The following is a 27,603-nucleotide window of genomic DNA, read 5'->3' as shown; positions in this document are numbered from 1 at the left end:
GATAACTTACGAGATTTGTAGGTTTACCTCTTTTGGGAGCTTTGGCTGTTTTTCGTAGTCCAGATAGATGTAAATATTATGTGTTAGTGCTATTTTTAAAAAATCACATTGAAAGAAGTTCACTTTCCATTTATCACAATTAAAAGTGCTAGTCTTAGCCTTAAAAAAAGGTAAAGGTAAAGGTAAAGGACCCCTGACAGTTAAGTCCAGTCGCAGACGACTCTGGGGTTGCGGCGCTCATCTCGCTTTAAAGGCCAAGGGAGCCAGTGTTTGTCCGCAGACAGTTTTTTCCGGGTCATGAGGCCAGCATGACTAAGCCGCTTCTGGTGCAACGGAACACCAAAACCAGAGCAGCGCATGGAAACGCTTTTTACCTTCCCGCCGGAGCGGTACCTATTTATCTCCTTGCACTTTTTGGCGTGCTTTCGAACTGCTAGGTTGGCAGGAGCTGGGACCGAGCAATGGGAGCTCACCCCATCGTGGGGATTCAAACCACCGATCTTCTGATCGGCAAGCCCAAGAGGCTCAGTGGTTTAGACCACAGTGCCAGCCCGGCAAGGAAAGTTGCCTGAGTAATGAGATCATTAGCTGAGGTTTTCTGCAGGTGCCCCCACCACACAGAGGCACAGCCTCCTCTGCTGTGGCACCCAGCTTATAGAACACACTTGGCAAACATGCTTATATAGTGCCCCTCCTGTGTAGTATCGTTGTTTAGAGAGTCAGACCAGGACTGAGGAGACACAGACCCAATTCCCCTCGCAGCCACAAAGCTCCCTGGGTGACTTTGAGCCAAGCACTGTCCCTCCACGTAACCTGAAGCATGTATTATCCTTGGAGGAAGGGTGGCCTGTTGGATTTTTGGTGCCAGCTGAGCAGAGCTGTTGCCAGCTGCCTAGTAGAAAGCCAGACAGCCTGGGCTGCTCTAGTATATTTAACACTGATTTATTGTTCAGCTAGAAAATCTTTTCATTGCAATGAAGACCAAACATTTTCACCTGCTAATTCCTGCAGCCCAAGACACAGTTACAGAAATCAGCTCCAGCAACCCTGAAGGGAAAGTGGTTGAAAAACAAACATGCAGAATTTCCAAATCACCAGGAAAAGAATTAACCCAGCCTTTCCCTATGCATTCTGCAGCCTTTTTATCTACAGAAATCTCTGGTATGGATATAAATGGTATCACCATCTTCTGCAAGATGCTGCTAGAAGCACAGGTGCAGTGGTCAGCTGGGAAGCTGGCAACCTTGCACTTGGGCAAGGATCTGAAGCAGGAGTATAGGTTCGGGGACAAAACAGCCCTTTATTTCTGCAGCAGTAGGAGCAGCCGTCAGCAACTAGTTCTGCAAAATGGCTGTGCAATTTTGGGGGGCTTCAGCCTGCAGACAGCCTGGGCTTGTCACTTGTTTCAAGGCTGCATATTCCCCCTTGCCCCAGAAGACAACCCCAAGCAAAATTGAGTCCCAATCCATGGGGCAGGGCAATAAAACCTATGGAGCATATTGGTCCCCATCTAGGCTTTTTTGACCTCGCCTGCATGCCCAGGTTAGGTCATTTGTCTGGGGCAGAAACTAATCATTTTAGGTGCAATCTTCCAGAAGAAAAGCTTTATTGGCAGGAGAAGGTCTGTGGGCTGTGATTCTAGCCTGAACAGTTGCTGATATGCATTGACTAAAGTTTAACTTTGGGGGCAAGAAGTGGTGGATAACCATAATATATTTAATTTCTAGCCTGCTTCCTTGCAGCAGCACTAACGGTTACTCGTCAACTGCTAAGAGTTGTTGCGTTAAACATTCTCCTGCTCCATGGCACTGCCCTCGCCATTTCCCTGGGACAGAGAAAGCGAAAGGTCCTTTGGCTCAAGCGAAAGGTCTCTTGGCTCAGCCCCTACCGGTGAGGGCCAGATGCACGATCGACATCTCAAAGTCCACACGGACGACGGCGTGAAAAGTCATGGCTTCCTGCTCTTGTGGAGCAGAAGAGTTGTAGGGGATCCCTCCTGCGGCACCTTGACCCCTACGAGCAAGCGAGGGCCTTGGCAAAGATGAATTTCGAAGACCTCTTGTGCGAGGCTGGGGGCTTTGGCAAATTCCAGATCCTCACTTTGCTCCTGCTCTGCCTCCCGAGGCTCTTTCTCCCTCTGCATTTCCTCCTGCACAACTTCCTGGCGGCCACCCCGGCTCATCGCTGCGCCATCCTGCATCAGGACCGCTTTGCCAACCTCACCGAGGCAGAGGTGCTGCTCATCAGCATCCCGAGGGATTCAGAAGAAGCCTTCAGCTCCTGCGAGATGTTTTCGGAGCCTCAGTTCCACCTCCTGCTCAACTCCTCCCAAGAGTCGACCAATGTCACATCTGTACAGCGCTGCCAGAATGGGTGGGTTTATAACCGGTCCCAGTTCACTTCCACCATAGCTACCCAGGTAAGCCTAGCATCTTCCCGTACGTTTGGGGACCATCTGAAAGTGCAAACAAGTGCAAAAGAATGGGCTCTTTTGGAATTGAGCAGAGAGAAATATGTATGTGGCCATAAGGGACATTATTGCCTGGTCTCAGTCTAATCTACTTCATAGGGTTCTTGTGAGGGAGAGAAGTGGGGGAACCATGAAGACCACCTTGAGCTCCCTGGAGAAAAGTGCAATAAATAAATACATTACAGTTGTTACTCTCCCTTTCTCTGCCACTTTGAGAGTGCTCTGGGCAGTGAGCGTATGTTTCTGAGGGGATTATTTGTTTACTATTTATCACCATGATCATTATTTATTTCCTTTATCAGTTGCTTTATACATAATAAAAAAAATCAAAGTTACTAAATCCTAACAAATAAAAGCAATTTAAAACTACGGGGAAATGTAACACAGTGATCAATACAAAACGCTCATCCAGTAAAATATCCATAAGAACAAGTCCTCCTCACTCACTAAAGCAGTGGTTCTCAGACTTTCCCCCCCTGTGTCACACTTTCAGAATAAAAATTTGGTCGCGCCACAGCAGTTTTATTTATTGATAAGAAATACATTGGAATATGAAAGGAAACTTGCAGCAGTGCTTGTTTGGTAACATAGAACACAACGACTTCATGAAATGATTGTGAGGATATCCAGAAGGTATAAAATAATGCAGGACATGGATCTTTCCCAAAATATAATACAGTCATACCTCGGGTTAAATGTGCTTCAGCTTGAGCGTTTTCAAATTACGTTCCGCGGCGAAGTAACGGAGCGCGTTACTTCTGGGTTTTGCCACTCGCGCATGCACAGACGCTCAAAATGACGTCACGCGCACTCGCAGAAGCGGCAAAACGTGACCCACGCATGTGCAGATGCGCAGTCGCGTATTACATTCTACTCAGGATGCGAACGGGGCTCTGGAACGGATCCCGTTCGCATCCAGAGGTACCACTGTACTGATTGTCCTTGAATCTTCCTGCCACACTTGTAGGGCCGTCTTAAGCATATCTGGCACCGTGGGGCAAAGATCCCTCTGGCGCCCCCTCTCTTTCCCAGAATTTAGAACTCAGGGCCTAACTCATGGACCACCTCGTAGCTCCAGGAGCCGCTGCCCACAGAAGACGCCACCGATGTGGATGCAGTGCGGCTGGCCAGACCGCCAGAACCCAGTGCTCGCTTGCGAGGGTCCGGGGTGCCTCCTCCTGCCTGACAACGACAGCCCGCTGCCAGTGCTGCCCAGCGGCCTGAGGGCCTGAGGAGCAGGAGGCGGTTGCCATGCCACCGCCTGTGCCCCTGGGAGTGGTGGTGGGGCAGTGGGAATTACCGACATCCACATTTCTCAGCACATTAACTTGGTGCTATGTCACCCCGGAACACCTCAGCTGACCCTTGAAGCTGTTTGAGCGTTAATGTTTGATCATTAGATGACAAACTTCTATCCTGGCATGTAGAGTCAGGTAGGTAGCCATGTTGGTCTGATGCAGTCAAAATATATAAAAATTGTCCAATAGCACCTTAGAGACCAACTAAGTTTGTTCTTGGTATAAGCTGGACAATTTTTATTTTATTTTTTTATATATTTCTATCCTGGCAGTTCATCTGCAACATAGGAAGTCCAAGGGAAAGAATAACAAAGAAAACAAAGGAACATTCTCAATGATGTAATCCTGGCCAACTGGGCCCTTACTCATGGAGTAAGTCCCATTGAGTTCATTAGTGCTTACTTCCAGGGAAGTGGGTGTAGCCTGGTTGTAGCCTATATTATGTAACCTTTAGCTGCCATTCGAAAGCATCCCTAAAGAAAGGTACTCACATATTTAAAATGTTCAAAATTGAATTTATATTTAAGAATGAAGTACATGCTGCCATTCGAAAGCATCCCTAAAGAAAGGTACTCACATATTTAAAATGTTCAAAATTGAATTTATATTTAAGAATGAAGTACATGCAGTTGACACCTGGGTAGTCATAGCTCTAGCTTATTTGGTAGATATTATTTAATTGGGAAAGTCCTGATTTGAATCAGCTTGATAGATTGAACCTGCACCTTTATTGCAGTGTTCAGAATGCATCATTCAAAAGCCTCAGTGGGAAGCTATAAGTGTCTGAACTCAAAATCTAAAGAGGTAAAAGAGTTTCCCCTGATTGCTACTGAATAATTAATAATAATAATAATAATAATAATAATAAGCCATTATCTTAATACTCTTGGCAGCTTCCAACAGAATATAAAAACACATTAAAACATCAAACATTAAAAACGTCCCTATACAGCACATAGATTTAATAGGCTGTTTTCCCCACATCCTATCCCATTGGCCTGGCTTGCAGGGGCTGATGGGAGTTGTAGTTCAGCCACACCTGGAGGGCCAAAGATTCCACACACCTGGTATAGGCAATTCAATATCGCTCTTCCATACTGTACCTAATGTAGTTAGGGGAATTGCTGCAGTTTTGATTAATAAAGCAGATCTATTTGAAATCAACCCTGTGTTTATGTTCCAAAATCCTTGCCTGTGTATTTAAGGCACACAGGAGGCCTCCTGGGGGAAAATGGCGGCAACCCTGAGTTAAGCTGCCTATAGGTATTCTAAATGCTTCTCTGGGTCCTTTGTTCCAGTGGGACCTGGTCTGTGAGCAAAAAGAGCTGAATCACGCCACAGCCACCTTCTTCTTCATTGGCGTCATGTTTGGAGCTCTGATCTTTGGCTACCTGTCAGACAGGTAATTTTCTCACGCTTCTTCCTTATTGAAACCTTTTGTTCACATGACAAACACCTTTATCTGCCCAATTTGATTGCCACGCTTTATGGCAGTCTTCCCTTACAGGATGCCTTCCAGATATTTGGACTCCAACTCCCATCAGTCCCAGCCAGCATGACCAATAGCCAGGGATGATGGGACTTGTAGTCCATCAACATCTGGATAGCATGAGGTGAGGGAAGTTCTGGTCTACAGAACTTCCCATAAGTGAGATAGGGCAGGGTTGGCATACTAGGAATTTAGGAAGGAGTCTTTATTCTCAACCAAACCACTCATTATTAAATCATAGAAGTGATAGAGAATCATAGAGTTGGAAGGGACCACGGGGGTCATCTAGTCCAACCCACGGCAATGCAGGAATCTTTTGCCCAATGTGAGGCTCAAACCCACAACCCTGAGATCAATAGTCTGATGCTCTACTAGCTGAGCCATCCCTTCAAATGATTAAGATCTTTAAACGTTTCAAATACGTTTTTTTATTTTATTTAGTCATTTGTATCGCTTTGCTGCTTTGTCGTTCGTTGCCCTGGGCTCCTTTGCAAAGGAAGGGAATTCTAGAACTGTCAGGGGTTCAGGAGCAGAGGCAAGGGCAAGGGAGGAAACAGAGAGCGAGGGAGAGGAGGCAGAAGAAAAGATGAGTGATGACGACGACCCGAGATCTCCGAGTCTTTCCAGTGAATCAGAAGATTCACAGAAAGGAGCACCAGTGGCCAGGGCAAGGGGGGAGCCTAGGGGGACACCCCAGGAAGATAGAGCCAGAGGGGACTCAGAGGGGAGCAGTTGGAAATCAGGACCAGCGTCACCGCCAGAGAGCAGGGAAGAGGAAGGGCGCCAGGGATCAAGCGCTGGCAGCTCACAACAGGGGGGAGGGCACGAGTCAGGAGTGGCCACACCTCCATCGGGGAGCGAAGAAACGGTCAGACGGAAGGTGGAAGGTTGGGCGCGCGTGCCAAGTTCAAATGCACAGGAAGGTGGCGCAGTAGGCAGCCCGGAAAGGGAGCCAGGTCCTAAAGCCCGCCGAAAGGAGGGAGAAGAGTCAGGGGGGTCAGCGTCAGCGTCAGAGGAATCCCGGAAGGAAGAGACCCCGGGGGGCAGAGGAACCCAGAGAAGAACAGTCAGGCGGAAAAGGTGGAGCAAGGCTAGGATATTAAGTTGGTGTACAAGGGGCGGAGACTCAGATGGGGCTTCGCCGATCTAACCATGAGACGTAGAGTTGCACGCAGCAGCTTGAGAATGGAAACTGTAACTCAATAAAGACTTTTATTTAATGATCGCTGGCTAGCGTGATCCTCTGTGAGCTAGGATCTGGAAGCAGCTCTGACAGTAAGCCCCATCTCCTGATTGTGGGCATCTACGTCCTCGCGGAGAGGAGAGAAAGCGGGTGCCTACTAGCGAGCTCACGAACGGCAGACAACATGACGGCCGAACAGCAGATAGTGGAACTCAGAGAAGCAGTGACACGACTGAATGCCGAGGCTCTTGCATCCAGGAAGAGAGAGGAGGACGCAGCTGCCGCCTACAGGGATCTCCAGGTCAGGTTGGAAGTGCTTACGAAGCAAGGGCAACTGACACCCAAACCGGAGGGGATTGGGTTGGGGAGACGAACAGGCGGTCTGGTCTCTCACTTCGATGGGAATTTGCAACAGTACCCCAACTTTAGAGCAGATGTAATGTGTGCACTGCAACTGCTGAACAAAGACTTTAGAGATGAGCAAGAGAAGGTGGGATTCATCATGTCCCATTTGCATGGAGATGCTAAAGCATGGCTGCGCAATTTGTGGAGAGATAATGATCCAGCGCTCCAAAATGCGGATGCCTTTATTAAAGCGATGGATGGGTGCTTTTTATCAAGCATTGACGTGGATCTTGCTCGGCAGGAGATACATGGACTGAAGCAAGGGAGGGCCAGCGTAAGGCAGTACCATGCCCGCTTTTTCGCTTTGGTCAGTGCCCTGGAATGGGACAGAGATTCGGCTCCTGTAAGAGACCTGTTTTGGGAGGGATTGCACGGCTCGGTTAAAGATGAAATTGCGAGGGGGGAGAGACCCCGGACCACGCAGGAGATCGTTCAGAGGGCGCTGGCGGTGGGGGTGCGGCTGGAAGGACGTCCGTGGAGCAGGGACGAAGGGCGTGGAGGGCGCGAACCAGCCAGGGGCTCCTCCTTCCTTCCCAGAGAAGCAGCGCGTGCGCAATCCACGCCTCCGCCAGGAGGAGGAGCGGAACCTATGGAGGTTGGAGGTGCAAGGGCTCAGTCAGCAGCCAGAGCCCTAGCACCGGCAGCAGTGAAAGCGAAGCCTCCTAGAGGGAACAGGAAGTGTTACATCTGCGATGATCCACAGCATATGGCGAAAGAGTGTCCCCAGAGGCTCCACAAGCACACTGCAGCCTCAGCAATGGTAACTGCAGCAACGCAGCAAGGACAACCACAGCAGGGAAACGAAGGAGTCTGGTTGGAGGAAGAGGCACTGGGGCCCAACCAGACGTGTCAGTGAAGCAGTCCCCAGAGATTTTACAGCCCATGGACCCCCTCCCGCCCAAACCGGTAGTGAAGCTCACCGCGTCGCTCCAGCTGCCCAATGGAATCACCATGGACGTGCCAATCACCATTGACTCCGGAAGCAATGCGGACTTTATAGGGCAGGACTTTGTCGACCGGCACGCTATACAGTTGCTGCCTGCCACGCTGCCCCTGCAGGTTGTCACGGTGGATGGCAGGGAGCTGCTAGGGGGGCAAGTGGTGAAGCAGACGCCACCAATGGTGATGCGACTTGGGAATCACAGGGAAATCATCAGCTTCAATGTCACTCAACTATCGGACACGCCCATTGTATTGGGCATGAGTTGGCTGGACAAGCACAGCCCGACGCTGGCTTGGTACCAGAGGCGGCTGACCTTCGGCTCTTCCTTTTGCGCTGAACACTGCATCGTGCCCAGGCAGGAAGGAGGGGAAGAGGAGTCACAGCTGCAGCTAGGCACGCTGCAAGCGGTCCCCCACAAGTACGCAGAATTTTTGGAGGTTTTCTGCGAGAAAGAGGCAGACAGGCTACCCCCCCACAGACCATATGACTGCAAAATTGACCTGCTGCCGGGGGCGGCGCTACCCAAAGGGAAGCTGTATTCCATGTCTGAGGACGAACTGCAGGAACTCAAAGAGTTCATAGATCATAATTTGGAGCGCGGTTTCATCCGAGAGTCCAAGGCAGCGGGGGGCAGTCCGGTATTCTTTGTTAAGAAGCGGGACACGCCCCAAAAAAGACTTGTAGTGGACTTTCGCATCTTGAACAGTGTGACCAAGCCATCGGACTTCCCCATGCCCCGAATCGACGACCTCCTCGCAAAGGTACGGAAGGGCAGAGTGTTCACCAAGTTGGACCTGCGAGGGGCATACAACCTCATTCGCATGCGGGAGGGAGATGAGTGGAAGACAGCCATGTTCACGCCCCTGGGCACCTACGAATATAGAGTTATGCCTTTTGGATTGCAAAATGGCTCCCACGTTTTTCAAGCTTTCATGCATCACGTGTTGGCGGGGCTCCTCTACAAGACGTGCGTCTGTTTCTTGGATGACATCCTGATCTTTTCGGAATCGCAGCAGGAGCATGACAGACACGTCAAGGAAGTGCTGAGCAGGCTACAGCAACATAGGCTTTACGCCAAGCTGGAGAAGTGCCAATTCGACGTGACCGAGGTGGATTTCCTGGGCTACAAGTTGTCTGATAAAGGGCTCGCCATGGACAGCGCCAAGGTCCGAGCAGTGTTGGATTGGAAAAGCCCACGCAACCGGAAGGAGGTCCAACGGTTTGTCGGCTTCGCGAACTTCTATCGCAAGTTTATCAAAGGCTTTGCGATGCAGACAGCGGCCATCACGGACACGCTCAGCTCCAAGAAAAAGAAGTTCATCTGGACAGAGCAGGCGGAGCAGTCCTTTCAGGCACTCAAGCGTCTCTTCGCGTCGGAAGAGCAGCTGCTTCATGTCAACCCCAGCAGGCCGATGAGGGTGGAGACAGACGCTTCGGACAGAGCCGTGGGAGCAGTCCTGCTGCAGAAAGACCCGCAGGGGGTTTGGAGGCCGGGAGCGTTTTACTCAAGGAAGCTCAGCAAGTCCGAACAGAACTACACCATCTGGGACAGGGAGTTGCTGGCCATTCATGCAGCGTTCAAAGCGTGGAGGCACTTCCTGATCGGCGCCAAGCACACGGTGCAGGTCTGCACGGACCACAAGAATCTAGAGCACTGGCGCACGGCACAGTTCCTGAACCAGAGGCAGATACGTTGGGCTGAGTTCTTTGCGAATTTCGACTTCCGAATAGAGTATGTCCCGGGGGACACCAACATCATGGCGGATGCTCTCTCCCGTAAGCCACAGTATCTGGAGGAGGCAACGCCAGCGGCCGCCATGCACATCTTCGCACCGACAGTGTGGGCGTGCGCGGCGGCAACAGTTGACCTGGATGCGGTGCGACGAGCGTTGCAGGATGACTCCTTCGCGCAAGCAAAGATGGCAGAGGTGCACAGGGGCACGGCAGCGACCGACGAGTTCCAGCTGCGAGATGGTTTGCTCATCCGTAAAGGGGCCATCTACGTGCCGGGAGACGAACTTCGCGCCAAGGTACTGCAGCAGCTGCACGACGCGCCCACTGCCGGGCACTTTGGCAAGGAGAAGACGGTGGAATTAGTAGCCAGAGACTTCTGGTGGCCCGGAATGAGAGGGGAAGTCGCGGACTACGTGGCGAGGTGTGACACCTGCCAGAGGTCCAAACCAGTGCACAGACCGCCGGCCGGACTGCTGGAACCGCTGCAAACTCCGTTCGAACCATGGGAGAGAGTGGCCCTGGACTTTGTCACGGATCTGCCCAGCTCGAGGGGCAAGACGGCTGTGCTGGTGGTGGTGGATTTGTTCTCCAAGATGGCACATTTCATTCCGTGTGTGAAGGTGGCCACGGCGGAACAAACCGCCAAACTGTTCATAGACCACGTGTTCAAGGTTCACGGTCTGCCGCGGTCTATTCTGTCCGACCGAGGGCGACAGTTCATCTCAAACTTCTGGCAGAGGCTGATGGGCTTCCTGAACGTCAAGATCAACCTGGCGTCGGCTAGACACCCGCAGACCAACGGGCAAGCGGAGCGGGTCAATGCCATCATGCAGCAGTACCTGAGATGTTATGCGAATCAACAGCCTGCGACGTGGGTGGATTACCTGCCTCTCGCCGAGTTCGCCTACAACAACACGAAGCACGTGTCCACGGGGGTCACGCCGTTCTTCGCCAACAACGGGAGGCACCCTAGAACCTTCCCGGGACTGGAAAGAATGGGGGAGGGGGAGCCGCAGACAGCAGATGCGTTCGCGTCGGAGTTGCAGGAGGTCCACGATCAGCTGCGGCGGCACCTGGAGCTGGCTAAACACGCATACAAGGTACAAGCGGACAAACACAGAAGGGTTGGCGAAGAGATCCATGTGGGAGACTGGGTCTGGTTAGCAGCCCACGCAGTGCCGGCCAGGTCGTTGGCGAAGAAGAAACTAGGGCATAAACAACTGGGGCCCTACCAAGTCGACGAACAGGTCAACCCGGTGGCTTTCAGGCTGGCTCTTCCGGAGGGTTCCAGAATGCATCCGGTGTTCCACAGATCGGTGCTCACTCCCTACAAGGCACCTCACAGGTTTCAGGAACCAGGAACGGCACCGGGTCCGCTCCAAGAGAGAACCGGGCAAGGGGGAGTGGCACAGGAGGAGCGCATCAACGAAGTCACGGAGATTTTGGACTCCAGATGGGGGGAAGAGGGGGTAGAATACCTTCTCGCCAAGGAGGGCACCCCGGCCAGTGCCAACAGCTGGGTGCCGGGCTACGCTTTAGACGAACCTCTGCTCAAAGAAGAGTTTCATGCCCTCTTCCCACATAGGCCAATGCCAGCAGACTTTTTCGACGACTGGCTTTTCACGCCCACGCTTTCAGCCAGCACGTTCCGGGGGTTCGACTCGGACGAGGAACCGACACGAGACGCCCGTTCCCCAGAGGGGTCACCCTCGGGATCTGCTTCAGAACCCTCGTATTGGTGGGATGATCGACCAGAGGAGCAGTTCCGCAGAAGGTGGCTGGAGGGTCCAGGACGAGCAACGTCTCCTGAAGGCAACGAAGGAGAGACGGACATGGACGTTTTCGGGGACGACCCGGGTTTCGAGCACGGCGGCACAGAGATGGAAGCGGAGGTGACCGTCGTCAACGAGAGCAGGGAGGAAGAACCGGAAGACTTCGGATGGCGGCCCGCCACGGGAAGCGAACTGTATCCGACATTCGTCCCCCTGACACGGCAGCACCCAGATCCCGCACCGGAAGGAGGGGAGGGGGGAAGAGGGGGCTTCGAGGGGGGGATGGATGTCAGGGGTTCAGGAGCAGAGGCAAGGGCAAGGGAGGAAACAGAGAGCGAGGGAGAGGAGGCAGAAGAAAAGATGAGTGATGACGACGACCCGAGATCTCCGAGTCTTTCCAGTGAATCAGAAGATTCACAGAAAGGAGCACCAGTGGCCAGGGCAAGGGGGGAGCCTAGGGGGACACCCCAGGAAGATAGAGCCAGAGGGGACTCAGAGGGGAGCAGTTGGAAATCAGGACCAGCGTCACCGCCAGAGAGCAGGGAAGAGGAAGGGCGCCAGGGATCAAGCGCTGGCAGCTCACAACAGGGGGGAGGGCACGAGTCAGGAGTGGCCACACCTCCATCGGGGAGCGAAGAAACGGTCAGACGGAAGGTGGAAGGTTGGGCGCGCGTGCCAAGTTCAAATGCACAGGAAGGTGGCGCAGTAGGCAGCCCGGAAAGGGAGCCAGGTCCTAAAGCCCGCCGAAAGGAGGGAGAAGAGTCAGGGGGGTCAGCGTCAGCGTCAGAGGAATCCCGGAAGGAAGAGACCCCGGGGGGCAGAGGAACCCAGAGAAGAACAGTCAGGCGGAAAAGGTGGAGCAAGGCTAGGATATTAAGTTGGTGTACAAGGGGCGGAGACTCAGATGGGGCTTCGCCGATCTAACCATGAGACGTAGAGTTGCACGCAGCAGCTTGAGAATGGAAACTGTAACTCAATAAAGACTTTTATTTAATGATCGCTGGCTAGCGTGATCCTCTGTGAGCTAGGATCTGGAAGCAGCTCTGACAAGAACCTTAAATAATACAAAATAAGAACAACAGCTCCTCTGTATTTTCCACACTGAGTAGCAGTGACTCTGCAGGCCATCAGGAGAGAGAGCCAAGTACTGTTGTGGCACATAGCAGGAACCCGAGCTCACAACGGTCTCCTTTACCGTGTAGTTAACATTTTTCTCTGTGGTGTTGTGGCAGGTTTGGCCGGAAGACCATGCTCCTGGTGTCTTACATGTGCACCCTGATTTGTGGGATGGTGAGTTCTGCGTCTGTTACATACAGTATGCTGGCGGTCATGCGGACACTGACAGGAATGTCTATCTGCGGCCTCTCTCTCATCGTCGTGCCTCTGGGTAAGCACAACAAGAGTTTCAAGACTGAGAAGTCTTTTATAATATTTTACCTAGGATTTATATATTGTAATATTTGAAGTATGAATTTGGAATTATTGATTATGAAAAGTATTTTTTCTTTTCACTTTTTTTTTTGTTTCTTTTATTTATCGTCTTTCTTCTTTTCTAGCCAGCATTCTGGAAAATTGTGTAGATAAATGTCTTTATGTATGGTTATGTATTATTTCTATTTCTTTTTTTCTCTTTTCATTTACCAGTACTTTTGTAACGTCTAATAAAATTTAATGAAAAATTAATAATAATAATAAAAAAAAAGACTGAGAAGCTGTAGCCGTAGAGCTGGGAACCTTTGCAAAGATATGTGCAGGAATCAAGTATATCCCAAATGCCCATGATTTCACCTTGTAAGCTTGTAATTCTGGGTTCTAGCACAGAAATGGGTGTGTTAGGAATCCCTACTTTTTCTGTAGCAAAAAGCAAAAGCAAAAAAGGTTGCAGTCCTCATGATTTGGAAATGTAGGGGCCTGAACAAAGGAGGCAATGGAGAAGACTTTGATACCCTCTCCCCTTTTCCTGTGGTGCAACAGCACATATATTGAACCACCTTTGAAAAAATAAGTTGAAGAAAGACATGCTGAATCACCATATGTAGTTTCAGGAGACACATTCAGAATCTGGTCCTGCCTGACCCAAAGCTTGGCTGAGGTGGGGTAGCACTGTGGGGGGACTTTGGGGTCTCAAATTTCAGCGGTGCCCTGTGTGATGCCAAAATCCGGGGGGGCCACTCCTCACCTTCCAGTTTACTTGCAGTGCTCCCTGCAGAACCCCCAAGGCTCTGTGCCCATGGGTGCAACCAAACCAGTTGCACTCCCCTAAATCTGCCTCTGTCAGGGGTAAAAGGACTCAGTTCTACTGCCAATGAAAACAACATTCTGGGCCAGAGGAAACGTATTCCTTGATCCTGTGTCTGCCCCCTCAGCCACTATATTCTGCCTGCTTCCAGTTGGTGGACCTCAGTGTATCTGCAGAGAGAGTGAGTGGTGGACCTACATTTTTGAAACTCGAACTGTTATGGGGTCCCCTTAACAACCAATGAGGTCTGGGTATCCACAGTTATCTTCTCCGATATGGTTGTTGCATAACAGATTGCCACACCTTTACAACTGTTACAACATCTGTGCTACTGACTCTCAAACTTGTTGAAATATATATAACAAGCAATCAGTTTAGTTGCACAACTCAAATTGGGTCTGCTAGACCCAAATTTGTTAAGCGATGTTTTGTGCCCTTCCAGGGTTAAAGGCCCTGAAACTTAAGCTTCATTAGTTTCATAGTAGATCTGCATCTATCTATCATCTATCTATATCTATCTATCTATCTATCTATCTATCTATCTATCTATCAATCATCTATCATCTATCACTATCTATCATCTATCTATCTATCTATCATCTATCTATCATCTATCTATGTCTATCTATCTATCTATCTATCTATCTATCTATCTATCATCTATCTATCTATCATCTATCAATCTATCTATCATCTATCTATCTCTATCTATCTATCATCTATCTATCTATCTATCTATCTATCTATCTATCTATCATCTATCTATCTATCTATCTATCTATCTATCTATCATCTATCTATCTATCTATCATCTATCTATCTATCTATCATCTATCTATCATCTATCTATCTATCTATCATCTATCTATCTATCTATCATCTATCTATCATCTATCTATCTATCTATCTATCTAATTATTCCCTTCATATTATTTCACTTCCTGAAAATGTAAAATTGAACCATTGTGAAAATGTATTTCTTTTGTCCAAAATAAAGAGTCACCAACCTTAAAATCACAAAACGCCTGGAGAGATAAATGGGGCCGAAATGGAAAGGGTACTGGAGCCAGTCATACTTGTAAGTGGGGGGCACTTTGCAAATTGGGCACCTCTGTCCCATTTGGTCTATATTGTATTCAGCTCTTCCCTGTATTACAGATTGACACTGCACATGTAGCGGGCACCAGCAGAGCTGTCCTTGCAGCTGCTATGTGCACCACAAGGTTCAAGTCCTTAAAAAGAGGCTAGCTTAGAAGCGGTGCAAAAGCCAGTCTCCGCCAGAAAGCAAAGACACTGCAGCTGACTGGGCCTCTTTTACTGAGCATTGCTGCTTGACTCCAAACATGGGTGATGGTTAGATGAAGGCTTGCAAACAATGGGTCTGGGCGGTAAGATCTAGGTCTGTTCTGTTTGGCCTCTCACAATCAAGTGCGTTTGTGTGTGTCTGTTTGTGTGCTAAACTCCATTTCTATGTTCCAGGCATGGAATGGGTAGACATCCAGCACCGCACCGTTTCTGGGATCATAACCAGCATCTTCTGGAGCCTGGGGAATATGCTTCTCGCTCTGATCGCTTACCTGGTGCGAGACTGGCGTTGGCTGCTCTTTGCTGCTACTTTGCCATGTGCAGTGGGCCTGGTCTCTGTGTGGTGGGTGAAACTAACCCTGCATGATGGCTTGTGGTCCTGCCTTTCCTCAAGGGCATCTTCTTCACAGAACCAGCTGGCAACCTAGCTAGGCACACCGGCGGACTTCAGGGCTACTATAGATGCTTTCTTCAGTTGGCTGGTTGCAACTGTCTGCTTTGTTTTTAGCACTTGTATGATTTATATGAGTTTGTTTTCGTTTGCAACCTGCTCTGGGCTTGTAGGCCCCTCCAGACATCATTTTTTATTGTGCATTCATTATGATTTGTGCTCAGTACTATTTGAGCCTGCAAAAGTCTTGGGGCAGGCCTACGGCATCCATTCCATTCAGTGCATATCCCATAGCAGGCTTCCTCAACCTCGGCCCTCCAGATGTTTTTGGCCTACAACTCCCATGATCCCTAGCTAGCAGGACCAGTGGTCAGGGATAATGGGAATTGTAGTCTCAAAACATCTGGAGAGCCGAGGTTGAAGAAGCCTATCCCATAGTTTATGGCTGATCTCCTGTAACTTTTCATACCATAAGTGCTCTGGGTTACTTTTTGTCCCACTTTTGTTGCTCTACAGGCTGGCCTTATCCAAACTTGCCTTTCGCTCCTCTCTTTCCAGGCAGAGATCTGTGCTTTAATGCTCCTTGTCCAAAGAGATCCCCCCCCCCCCATTTTTTTTTTGCCCCAAGCATTCCCCACAAAACCCCCCCACTTTTTAAAGCTGAACCAGAGCAAACACCGATTTGGCTTTTCTGCAGATTGACGTTTGCTCCGATTGAGCTTGAAAAGAGAGGGTTTTAGTGGAGAAAGCTCCAGAGGAAAGCAAAAACAAAGGAGCTCAGAAAAGGAGATTTATACAGTCATACCTCGGGTTACAGACGCTTCAGGTTGCGCTTTTTCAGGTTACGGACCACCGGAACCCAGAAGTACCAGGATGGGTTACTTCCGGGTTTCGGCAACCGCCCATGCACAGAAGCACTAAATTGTGCATGCGAAAAGCACCGAATCGCAACCTGTGTGTGTGCAGACGCGCAGCTGCGGGTTGCGAACGCTATGGGTTGCGAACGTGCATCCTGCACGGATCACTTTCGCAACCCGAGCGTCCACTGTATTGTGGACCATGCCTGCAGGGGCGGAGGAAGGGGGCTGCAGTGGGTGTGGGCCGCCCCAGGTGCCACCACTGAGGAGGGTGACAAAATGCCAGGCGGCACTCACCGCGGGGCCTGCAGCGCGTCCAAGTCGCGCGTCTAAGTCGCGCGTCTCTCCTGGGAAAGACACAGTGGCTCCGCGCTGCCCAAACGGTCCGCCCACTGCCTCCCCCCCCAGCTGTAAGGTGGCTGAGTGGGAGGAGGCAGGCAGACACTAGAGGCCCCGAGGTGCGCCCTGCCCCTATGGGCGGCTTGCCCCATCACTGGGCACACTGCCCCAGGCGCCCAAGCAGCTTCCTCCGCCGCTGCATGCCTGGAAAGAGTGGAGGAATGGTCAGTTTGGATAAGCCATCTGGATCATGGAATTGTGGAATTGTGGAACTGGGAGGGGTCCCAAAGGTTGTCTAACTGAACATCATTCATGGTTTATCAGGAATGAGGCATTGGCTGGTGTGTGCTGCCTGATTACTCCCACTTTGTTCCTCCTTTGGCGTAAGAAGCTTCAGCAAACCAGGAAAGCCTGGTTTCCTATTAACAACTCAACCTGTTGTTGTTGGCATCTGTCTGCCTTGAGAGAAAATGGAGTGTGCCTGAAGGGGTGAAGTCAAATGGCTGCGTCAGCAGCACTGAAGTGACCTCTTTGGGGCGCAAGCCTGGGCAGTGTGTATAGAGGTCCTGGACTGCCTGGATGACAAGACCCCCTCTTGGCCTTGCTGGTGTGGTCCAAAGGAAAGCAGAACAATGTGTTTGGCACCAGCCTGGGCTGCAGGAGTTGCCGGAAGGAGGCGTACAAGGCGGCATCCAATTCTTCACACGCACCCCAAAAGTGTACATATATTTATACTAGGTGAAGTGTGTACACACAAAATCATAATTATCTTTGGGGGGAAATCGCTTGTAAAAATGTGTGTTATGCAAAACTGGGTAGAAAATGTGAATATTAGAAGACATGCCTAAGGAAATATGTGATTTTTGTGTACAGTGTGTGGATTTTATACAGAAATGACGTGAACTGAACTTGGGATTGGCAAAAGCAGAAAGCAGAAGAGACAAGTTTAACCATCTCATTTGTGAAGAACTGGATAGTGTGTTAACGCTCATGATTTTTAATTAACTTTCCCACCAGAATTACGTAAGGTAACAGTGGATGCATGCACAATGCACATTTTATTGAACCCCTGCAAAGGATTCTGGGAATTGTAGTTTGCTAAAGTGTTTGGGATTGCAGCTCTGTTAAGGGTAAATTATGGTCCCCAGGAGACTTTGGGGCAGTAATGTGTTTTAAATGTTTGGTATTCATGCAGCCAGTGCCTGTAAAGAGGACATCAAGGGGTCTCGCCTCTTTGACTCGTGCACTTTGCATCCAGTACACATTAATAGAAGGGTGTCAATCTATGTTAATCTGTGTCCAGCACGTTTGATATAAATGAAATGAACCATCTGACACCTGGAACCAAATGCTGAATCCACACGCACTGGCATCTTGTATAAGTAATAGTTCACCAAGTTGTTCCTTTGCCAAGAGCTGAATGTTCAGGCTGAACTAGAACCTAGGTGACAGGCAGCGAGATGGTCTGTTTCAGAATCCCACCTCCCCACTCCTAGAACTGAGAAACTAACAATTATCATACCTCCTCGTGCTGCTTACATGTTTTGGACGCACAAGATTCTGGGAGCTTTCAAGCACAAACCACACATTATATGCCAAGGTGTGTGGCTTACTCCTCCCTCTTTTTTTTAGTGAAAAGCATCCTTAGTAATAGTAATAATAATAATAATAATAATAATAATAATAATTAATACCCCGCCCTCCCCAGCCAATACTGGGCTCAGGGTGGCTTACATCAGTTATAAAACAATTGATTATAATACAATTTAAAAACAAGATTAAAATACAACATTAAAATGCAGCCTCATTTCAGTAGAAACTCAAATCAAAAACTTTTTGGGGATGAAAACGTCAAATCTTCACCAAGGCCAACTATCCAGACTGGTCCTACGTGGGCCAGAAAAAAGCCAAGGAAGTCCCCAAATAGGAGTTCCATCACAGAAGGAGAAAGGAGAAAGGAAAGAGGGGGAGGGGATCAAGTTGATTCCAAGCCAAAGGCCAGGCGGTACAACTCTGTCTTACAGGCCCTTAGGAAGCTATAATCTTGGACTAACGGAGGTGCCCTAGGCCTCACGTTCAAGGTGTTGGTACTAACATATAAGGCCCTATGCAGCTGAGGAAAATGTTACTTGAGAGACCACCTTATGCCTGATAAACCCAGCAGATCACTGTGGAATAGCATTCCTGTCGAGATACCACAGGTGCCCATTACCTGCACTTTCCAGAAGCAATTGAAGATTTTTTTTCATTATGACAGGCTTCCCTAGCTAGATAAACGGGTCTTTGCCGCGTGTGTCCACTTCTTAAGGTTTTAGACTTGTTTTTAAATGTATCTGATATTTTTTGTGTTCTTAAGCGTTTTTAATTATGTGTAAATTACCTTGAGATGGCAGTTTAGAAGACGATTAATGGAACAGCTCCCTCTCAGCTTCCTTCCTTGGAGGTTTTTAAGCAGAGGTGAGGCGGCCATCTGTCATGGATGCTTTAGCTGAGATTTCTGCACTGCAAGCGGTTGGGCTAGATGACTCTGGGGGTCCCTTCCAACTCTACCATTCTAGGATTCTAGGATTATAATAAATCAGTGATAATAATAATAAGACTAATAAATTGGCTAACCCTAAGCAGACACTTACTCCCTTCACACAGCTACAATTCCCAGGGTGATTTAACAACTGGTCTCCTTTCCCAAGGAACTCTGGGAACTGTAGTATCTTGTGAAGGGAAATACAGTGGTGCCTCGCAAGACGAAAAGAATCCGTTCCGCGGGTCTCTTCGTCTTGCGGTTTTTTCGTCTTGCGAAGCAAGCCCATTAGCGGTTTAGCGGATTAGCGCCATTAGCGGCTTAGCGGGCTTAGCGGATCAGCTGATAAGCGGCTTAGTGGCTTAACGGATCAGCTGTTAAGCGGCTTAGCGGATCAGCTGATAAGCGGCTTAGTGGCTTAATGGATCAGCTGTTAAGTGGCTTAGCGGATCAGCTGATAAGCGGCTTAGCGATCAGCTGTTAAGCGGCTTAGCGGATCAGCTGATAAGCGGCTTAGCGGCTTGGGAAAAAGGGGGGGGGAGGAAAAAAACCCCGCAAGAACTCGCAAGACATTTTCGTCTTGCGAAGCAAGCCCATAGGAAATTCGTTTTGCGAAGCACCTCCAAAACGGAAAACCCTTTCGTCTAGCGGGTTTTCTGTCTTGCGAGGCATTCGTCTTGCGGGGCACCACTGTATTGGTCTCCTAACAATTCTCAACACGCTTAACAATCTATCATTCCCAGGATTCTTTGGGGGAAGCCACGGCCATTTAAAGTGGAATTATACTGCTTTCAACATATTGTGTGACGTGGCCTTTTGAAAATAAGATGGAGGATGTGAGCAATGTATCAGACAACCTGATCGTTTTCTCTTTTAACAGGTGGATCCCAGAATCTGCCAGGTGGTTGCTGGCCAAAGGGAAGTTGAAGGAAGCTCGCAAGCATTTGCAGGCTTGTGCCAAAATGAATGGACGAAAGGAGTTTGCTGCCAAGATAAACCTTGAGGTGAAATGGGGCAGGGCTTTTATTTATTTTTTTTCATCCGGAACTCACCGGAACTCAGTCCTGGCTGCTCTCAGGCGGGCGCCATTGCCATTCTAAGAGAACAAGGGAGGTGTTTATGAAGAGTTCCAGAACCCCATTTTCTAGAAAAATAGCACTGAGTAGGGGCATTAGGAACTAATAATGAAGAAAACACCCCCCCCCATACAGTGGTACCTCGGGTTAAGACCTTAATTTGTTCTGGAGGTCCGTTCTTAACCTGAAACTGTTCTTAACCTGAGGTACCACTTTAGCTAATGGGACCTCCCGCTGCTCAATTTCTGTTCTCATCCTGAAGCAAAGTTCTTAACCTGAGGTATTATTTCTGAGTTAGCAGAGTCAGTAACCTGAAGCGTCTGTAACCTGAGGTACCACTGTACCACCAAGTGCTACTGCCATGGAAAATGCCACAGACTGCAACATAGAACAGCGGTGAGGGCTGTCTGCCCAGTGTCTGCTTTTCGGATATCGCAAATCATGATGTATGTGCGTGAGTGCACTATGCGAAAATCACGATGCAGGAAAAACTGTGAAGCCAGCCCGGGCCTCTGCATAGCACCATCCTTATTTCAGCCATCGTGATAATATCAGTATATCATAATGTTTAGCTAGTGATTTATCGCGATGTTGAAAACCAGATATGGCAGGGTTGCTACAAAGTTGTTCAGCCTTGCTTTGCACCCACAATTTTCACCTTCACCCTCATTCTCAGGGTGCCACCTCCCTCCCTTTTTCGATGCATTAGGATCCATTTGCAAATTTTTATCCTACAAGACTGAATGACGTTTTCTTACATTCACCTTGTATTATCAATACAGACTCCATTGGTTTTTAAGGATGTACATATTACGAACTGCCTTGTGGGAGGGCGCCTTCGTGGGTAGAAAGATGGGGGTAAACCATTATAAATAAAACAAACACCCAGCAATTAAAACCTGTTTAAAAATTGAAAATCCTGCTACAGAAACGGTTTGAGCCAAAGACCTGAAGAATATGAATAATATCTGACATTTGCGTGCTCTCTCTCTCATATATATATATATATATATATATATATATATATATACTCTGTTTATACTTTCCCCTGTTGCAACAGGGTTTACTAATGGAGGGAGAACGAGAGACAATTCCCCACTGAGTTGCCTGCTGTTGCTCATGCAAGCCAAAGCCCCTTCCGATCGTCAGGAGGAGGGGGGGTTGCGGGATCACGACCCCGCCCACTCTGGCTCCCGCGAGGCTGGGGCCAGCCTCGGGGGAGGCTGGGATTCCCCAATTTGCATCCCTTGTGGCGCCAGCCAATCGGCTGGCGGCAGGGGCGGGCCTTCCAAGGCCACTTAAGGTCGGGGCAGCCCTCGGCTCGCCCCTTTTGCCCTCAGAGACGACGCGGTTTCCCACCCACCCGCCCTTTAGGTTTTCTGCCACTGATCTTGCTATGGGCTTCGGCTGGTCGCCGCAAGGGGCCTGGTAGGAGTTTTTCCATTTGGCTAATTGGCTGGTTTTGTGAGCCACTTGGTTTTTTCGCCTACCTCGTAGCAAAATCGTCACAACTCACTCGGTTTTGGCGGTAGGCATTGGCCGGGGTATTGTCATGCAGATGAGGTTGGGGGGGGAGGAACGCCATCACCTCCCCCAATGCTTGAAGGGTAGTTCGTTAAAGGACTCCGAGGGGCGACGCCTCGTCCGAAACCTACGGAGGCTAGGGCCTAAAGCGCGCCCCCGAGCGGTAACCCCTCGGGGAGCGCCTAGGGATATGCATCTCGGGTGGCTCCCCCTGTTGGTGTTCAACCCTTCCCGGTTAGACCGGATAGTCGGTTAGGGGCCAATGCCTAAAGCCAATACCCTTCTCTCCTGTAATCAATAAAGTTGTGGCCATTTACGCCCATTAACCTAAAACTCTGTGTCCGTTGTCTTCATTTATTTCACCTCTGGGGGGGGGAGGGAATAGCCACGCAATAGTGAATTCTGATTTTTTTAAAAAATCGTGTCAGTGGAAGATTTCTTCATGCCTAATTGCCACAGGGGGTGGTTTTTCTGAGGGTGTCATGGGGCACCCCATGTGCTACAACAGCCCCAGAAAACCCCCACTGCTTGGGCCGGGGGAACCCCATTGGTGACAATGGAAAGCTTTGTTCCATGCCTAATAGCCTGGTGGAGCCAGGATGGGAGACAGCAGACCAGATGGTCTACCATGAGGAAGTCCTCCACTCCTGAACTGACCTCAGCTTCCCTTCTTCAGATGCTGAGCAAGACAGCAGCCGTGGTAGAGCAGAAACTAGGTGGGAATTATTCTTACGTGAGCATCTTCCGAACACCGATGCTGAGGAAAATCTCCTTTTGCATGGGAGCCGTGTGGTGAGACACCTCTTTCTCTCTCCCTCCTCACCTCACCCATGGGTTAACGTCCTCTCTGGGCCTGAGTTTGGGGTTCCTCTGCCCACCTCTTCATCTGCCTCCCCTTCAGGTTTGGGGTGGCCTTTTCCTACTACGGCATGAGCTTGAACATCAGTGGCTTCGGCCTGAGCATGTACATGACGCAGTTTGTCTTTGGGGCCATTGAGATCCCTGCCAAACTCATCGTGTACCTCGTGGTGAATCGATTTGGACGGAAGCAGAGCCAGGCCTGGTCCCTCATCCTAGCCGGGTTATGCATAGGAGTCAACATTGCCGTCCCAAGGTGTAAGTAGCTTGGCTTTATTCTTATTGCCTCTTGTTGTTGTTGTTTTCCTTTTAAAACATTGTTCAAGGCAAGAAAATAGATGCAAATGATCATGCCGCAGCTTCCCTGTCCTTCTGAGGGGGCTCAGAAGAATGGCTAGGAAGCTGCCCCACTTGCTTCTCAAGACCCCTAGGCAGCTGCCTCACTTTGCCTACTGATAGGGTCGTCCCCGAGTTGCTATCCTGCCATTGCCAGGCAGCCAAGTTGTGTTTGCGGTTACATGGGGAAGTGGGGGGAAAGCCTAGCAAATGAAGTCTCTACGTTGCAACCAGATCGCTTCACTAAATCAAATTCTGAGCATGCAAAAAGGGTGCGTTATGGGATGAAACTCCAACCCTCACCCCTCCGAGCTGTCCATGGGACAATCTGTACTGGATTGGCTTTCATTTGCTCATGGGTGGCACGGTCAGCTTTGGCATCTTTCTTGAGGGTAGGAGTACTGAATTCAGCCCCTGCATCCTCCTGACCAGATGATGGGTATCGAGGCCAGGTGAGAGTTGCTAGTGCAGCTGTGCCGTCAAGAACATCAACAAAGCAGTGGCTTTTCAGGATCCATTACAACGTTGCAGGAGGTGCTTGCGACAGCATGGCAACATGCTCAGGATTGTTAGCACTGATTTTTCCTGTTGCACATGCAAACGTTTTCCTTGTAGTAGCTCCTTTCACCTTTTCCAACTGCTTCTCCTCCCAGCACTGGGGATTTTGCGTTCTGTGGTTGCCATCATAGGCAAAGGATTCTCTGAAGCTGCTTTCACCACCGTCTTCTTGTATTCCTCGGAACTCTACCCCACTGTCCTCAGGTAAGGAGGAGCTCCCGACTGAGCTCACAGATGACTCCGCTGGAAGCCTGTGCATGGCCGTGGCGTGATGCTAGACCTTCTTATGCATGACCCTCCATCCTTCAGGCTGTGCAAACACCAAATAAATACAGTCCAATCATTGGCTTTTCTCAAACAATTTACCAAAAATTACAGCTGTGATGTTCAGTTGCTTTATTCAGGGATAGCCAATGCGCTGAGTGAGTTGAAAGGACCAGAGTGTTACACAATATTCCAAGTGTGGTCAGATCATAGATTTGTATTATGCTGTTATGAAGCAGCCACATCAGGAAGAATTGGACACATTTTTGCAACAGGAGCGGGAAACCATATATATATATATATATATGTGTGTGTGTGTGTGTGTGTGTGTACACTTAAATAATTTGGTTTGATTTGTTAAAATTTGGAAAACTTAGAAAAATTAAATAGGTACTATATTGGCCTGAATATAAGCCACACTTTCCCCCAAATTCCAATTGTGAAAAGTTAAAGTGTGGCTTATATTTGTGACCTTATGCTCCTGGCAAAGTGGCGCGGTTCCCCCTCCCCCAGCCCCAGGAAGCCCCGGGCTCCCCAGCCTCCCCCAAGCCGCCAAATTTTAAAGATGTGGTTTATTTGCAGGTGCAGCTTATATTCGGGCCAATACAGTATTATGCCATTATGATATCAGCAGTTCTATTTTCAATAGGGCACTAAGCTAGCAAGGCTTAGACACAAGTCACCTCAGCCCTTATTAATATTATTATTATTATTCGTAATTGAATTTGTTAGTTGCTTTCTCTTGCCCAGGACAACCCAAAGAGACTTACAACCAAACAAACAAATGCATGGGAGAAGCGGGGTGGGTTCCCCCATAACATGCATTCCCCTTTCCGACCCACCTGGATTCCCATTCTGGGCTCCAGCTCCAAGAAGAGCCAGCAGCCTCCCAAGGAGCCCCGGGCGCCATTTTGCCAAAGGTCTCCTCCAGTTGTCCTTAGACATCCCAGCTACCACTTTCCCGGCCGATAAGCTGAGAATGGAATCGTCCACCCAAGACATCCCATGCCCAGCCTCTCTTTGCAGGACTCAAGACTTATGGAATGCCTCTCCACTTTGCTTCCAGGCAGAATGGGCAAGGATACTGTGCCTTCATGGCACGCCTGGGTGGCTCGGTGGCTCCTCTCGTCTTCATGCTGGACAGCCTATGGAAGCTTCTGCCCCAAGTGATCTACTGCATCATGGCCGTGCTCTGTGGCTCAGCAGCCTTCTTCCTCCCTGAGACGTTAAACACGGAGCTGCCGGAGACTGTAGAGGATGTTGAAAAGCGAAGGTGAGAGCCGGGGAGAGGCAGAGAGGCAAGAAGCGGTGGTGAGGGACTGGCTGAAAATATACTCTCCAGCATTTCTCTGATGAAAATAGGGACATACTATTCAGTAATAATACAGTGGTACCTTGGTTTTCAAACGTAATTCATTCCGGAAGTCCGTTCATGTTCCGAAACGTTCAAAAACCAAAAACTGAAAGCGGATGCCTCAAAACGGAAGCCTCAGTATGGAAAACTCAAAACAGAAGCAGCGTTTCCTGTTCAACTTCTGAGGCACGTTCAAAAACCGAGGCATTTACTTCCGAGTTTTTGGTGGAGTTCTGAAACGTTTGACTACGGAGGTGTTTGAAAACCGAGGCACCACTGTAATAATAATAATTTTATTATTTATACCCCTCCCATCTGACTGGGTTCCCCCAGCCACTCTGAGCGACTTCCAACATATATAAAAACATAATAAAACATTACCCATTAAAAAAAAATTATATACCTTCTGATGTCTTCTAACTGTTGTATAGTTACTTATCTCCTTGGCTTGGGGATCGCATAACTCTATACCCTCCAACATTTCCCCGATGAAAATAGAGACATCCTAAGGAAAAGCAAGGCATTCTGAGATCGCATCAGAAACCAGGACGGCTTCTGTAAATCCAGGACTGTCCCTCCCTGGAAAATACGGACACTTGGAGGGTTTGTGGAAACTAACTGGTAGGAGACCCTGCTGCATTTGTGCTAATGCGCCAGCCTCCACTTCTCAGCAAACAGCACTGTTTTTTTTCTCTTTGTTGTTTCCCTGTAGCTCAGAAAGGGAGAAACACCTGCGTGGGAAGGTGTCTGAAGTCGTGCCTCTGCAGTCGTTACAGTAGTGACCTGCTGAGGGGTTGCTGCAGCTAGCAATGGGGGACTTGGGGCTTGCAGAAAAGATGATCAAGGGCAACATGGTGCGCAGGCTTAGATTTTCTAATGCAATAAAGTGAAGGGCGCAATCCGCTTTGGTGTCGTTCCTCAGCGTGGAGGTGAGTGGTTGGTGAGATCACTGATCTCCAGGTCTTGCTCTCAGCTGTTTAATTCATTCGTGGTTCGACTGGAGCGCTGGCAGTTATAAGCAGGGCTCAGAAGGACATTCCCTAACCGACCACTGCTTGTTTTGCCATTTGCACAACAAAAAGGGCATAGCACAAAATTTTCTTGAACAGCAAAGGGCACCAAAGGCAGGAAGCAACCATCCCCTCCCAGGTCAGTTCTCTTCTTTCTTAATTGCAACATCATGACTGGAAACACAACAGAAGCCTTACCTGTACAGTACAGTGGTACCTCTGGTTAAGAACTTAATTCGTTCTGGAGGTCCGTTCTTAACCTGAAACTATTCTTAACCTGAGGTACCACTTTAGCTAATGGGGCCTCCCGCGGCTGCTGTGCGATTTCTGTTCTCATCCTGAGGTAAAGTTCTTAACCTGAGGTACTATTTCTGGGTTAGCGGAGTCTGTAAGCTGAAGCGTCTGTAACCTGAAGTGTCTGTAACCCGAGGTACCACTGTATAGAAATGTGGCTCAAATGTGCAAGTAATCCTTCCCTTCCTAACCACCCTGCCAAGAATGAGAGGTCAGCATCTGCTGTGGCTTTGGCCTGAAAGAAAGGTGTAAGTTGTTGCAAAGATGTGGGCTTCAGTATAGCTTGGCTCTCACCAGACTATTATTTATTAAATTTGTATGCCACTCTTCAGCCATAGATCTCAGGGCAGTTCATGTCATCCCCCCCAACCCCCCCAAACCCCACAATCTATAGGATTTAGCCATATGCCAGGATCTACTCTAAATCCAGCCACCTGTCTGAGCCTCTTGGGCTTGCTGATCAGAAGGTCGGTGGTTCGAATCCCCACAATGGGGTGAGCTCCCGTTCCTCTGTCCCAGCTCCTGCCAACCTAGCAGTTGGAAAGCACACCAGTGCAAGTAGATAAATAGGTACCGCTGAGGCAGGAAGGTAAACGGTGTTTCTGTGCGGTCTGGCTTTGTCACAGTGTCCCGTTGTGCCAGAAGTGGTTTAGGCATGCTGGTCACACGACCTGGAAAGCTGTGGACAAATGCCGGCTCCCTTGGCCTGAAAGTGAGATGAGCGCCGCAACCCCATAGTGTCCTTTGACTGGACTTAACCGTCCAGGGGTCCTTTACCTTTTACCTAAAGGTATTTCCCAAACTGGATAACTACTTCGTTGATTTTACTAGAGCTGCATGCTAGCAGCCTCTCAAAATTCTCCACCCTGTCAGCAGGCAGAGGAAAGGGGGACGCTTTCACCACTGGGGCTCACCATTAGTAGCATCTGTGGCAGTAGCACAGCTTCCTTCTTATTTCTTCAGGGTTTGCTGTTGTGTTTTCAGCAGCAATTGAAAATTGCGTCCTGAACCTAGCCTTGTTCCAGGGTGTGTGTGTGTGTGTGTGTGTGTGTACAAACTATTCAGAAAAAATGCAAAGTGACCTTCTTTGCTAGGAGGGTTGAGAAACGGAAAAACCTCGGACGTTTTCTTAGGGGGAAATGACTTCTCAGCTCTAGATTTAACATGTATTGCTCATTGTGTACAACAGTGGTTCTCAAAAGGATTTGATGCTCCACACCAGTATGGCAGAAGAGGATGGCAAGTGTGGCAGGAAGATTCAAGGACAAAGAAACATTTAAATGTTTCAGTATAGTATAGTATCAAAACAATTATTTTTAATTTTCAGAATATGGCTAGATATCTTTTCAAAATGAGAGCAGAGACGGAAATATGGTTGACTGA

The 27,603-nt window shown here is 49.1% G+C and overlaps 1 protein-coding gene across 1 annotated transcript; it reads left to right on the top strand.

Annotated features, from left to right (window-relative positions):
• Positions 1-2,041: 2,041 nt before the first annotated feature.
• On the top strand, positions 2,042-25,817 carry LOC308472946 (solute carrier family 22 member 7-like; the record flags this gene model as incomplete). Its single annotated transcript, XM_080998242.1, has 10 exons — positions 2,042-2,419; positions 5,067-5,170; positions 12,527-12,681; positions 15,013-15,181; positions 19,827-19,950; positions 22,223-22,338; positions 22,448-22,662; positions 23,394-23,502; positions 24,629-24,835; positions 25,629-25,817. 10 exons carry the CDS (start codon positions 2,042-2,044, stop codon positions 25,693-25,695), a joined length of 1,644 nt encoding a protein of 547 aa, XP_080854368.1. The 3' UTR covers positions 25,696-25,817.
• Between the last annotated feature and the right edge of the window lie 1,786 nt (positions 25,818-27,603).

Source organism: Podarcis pityusensis (genome assembly GCF_964106645.2).
Source record: "Podarcis pityusensis genome assembly, chromosome: 3".
Lineage (NCBI taxonomy): Eukaryota > Metazoa > Chordata > Lepidosauria > Squamata > Lacertidae > Podarcis > Podarcis pityusensis.
This window is presented reverse-complemented; position numbering and strand designations above follow the sequence as displayed.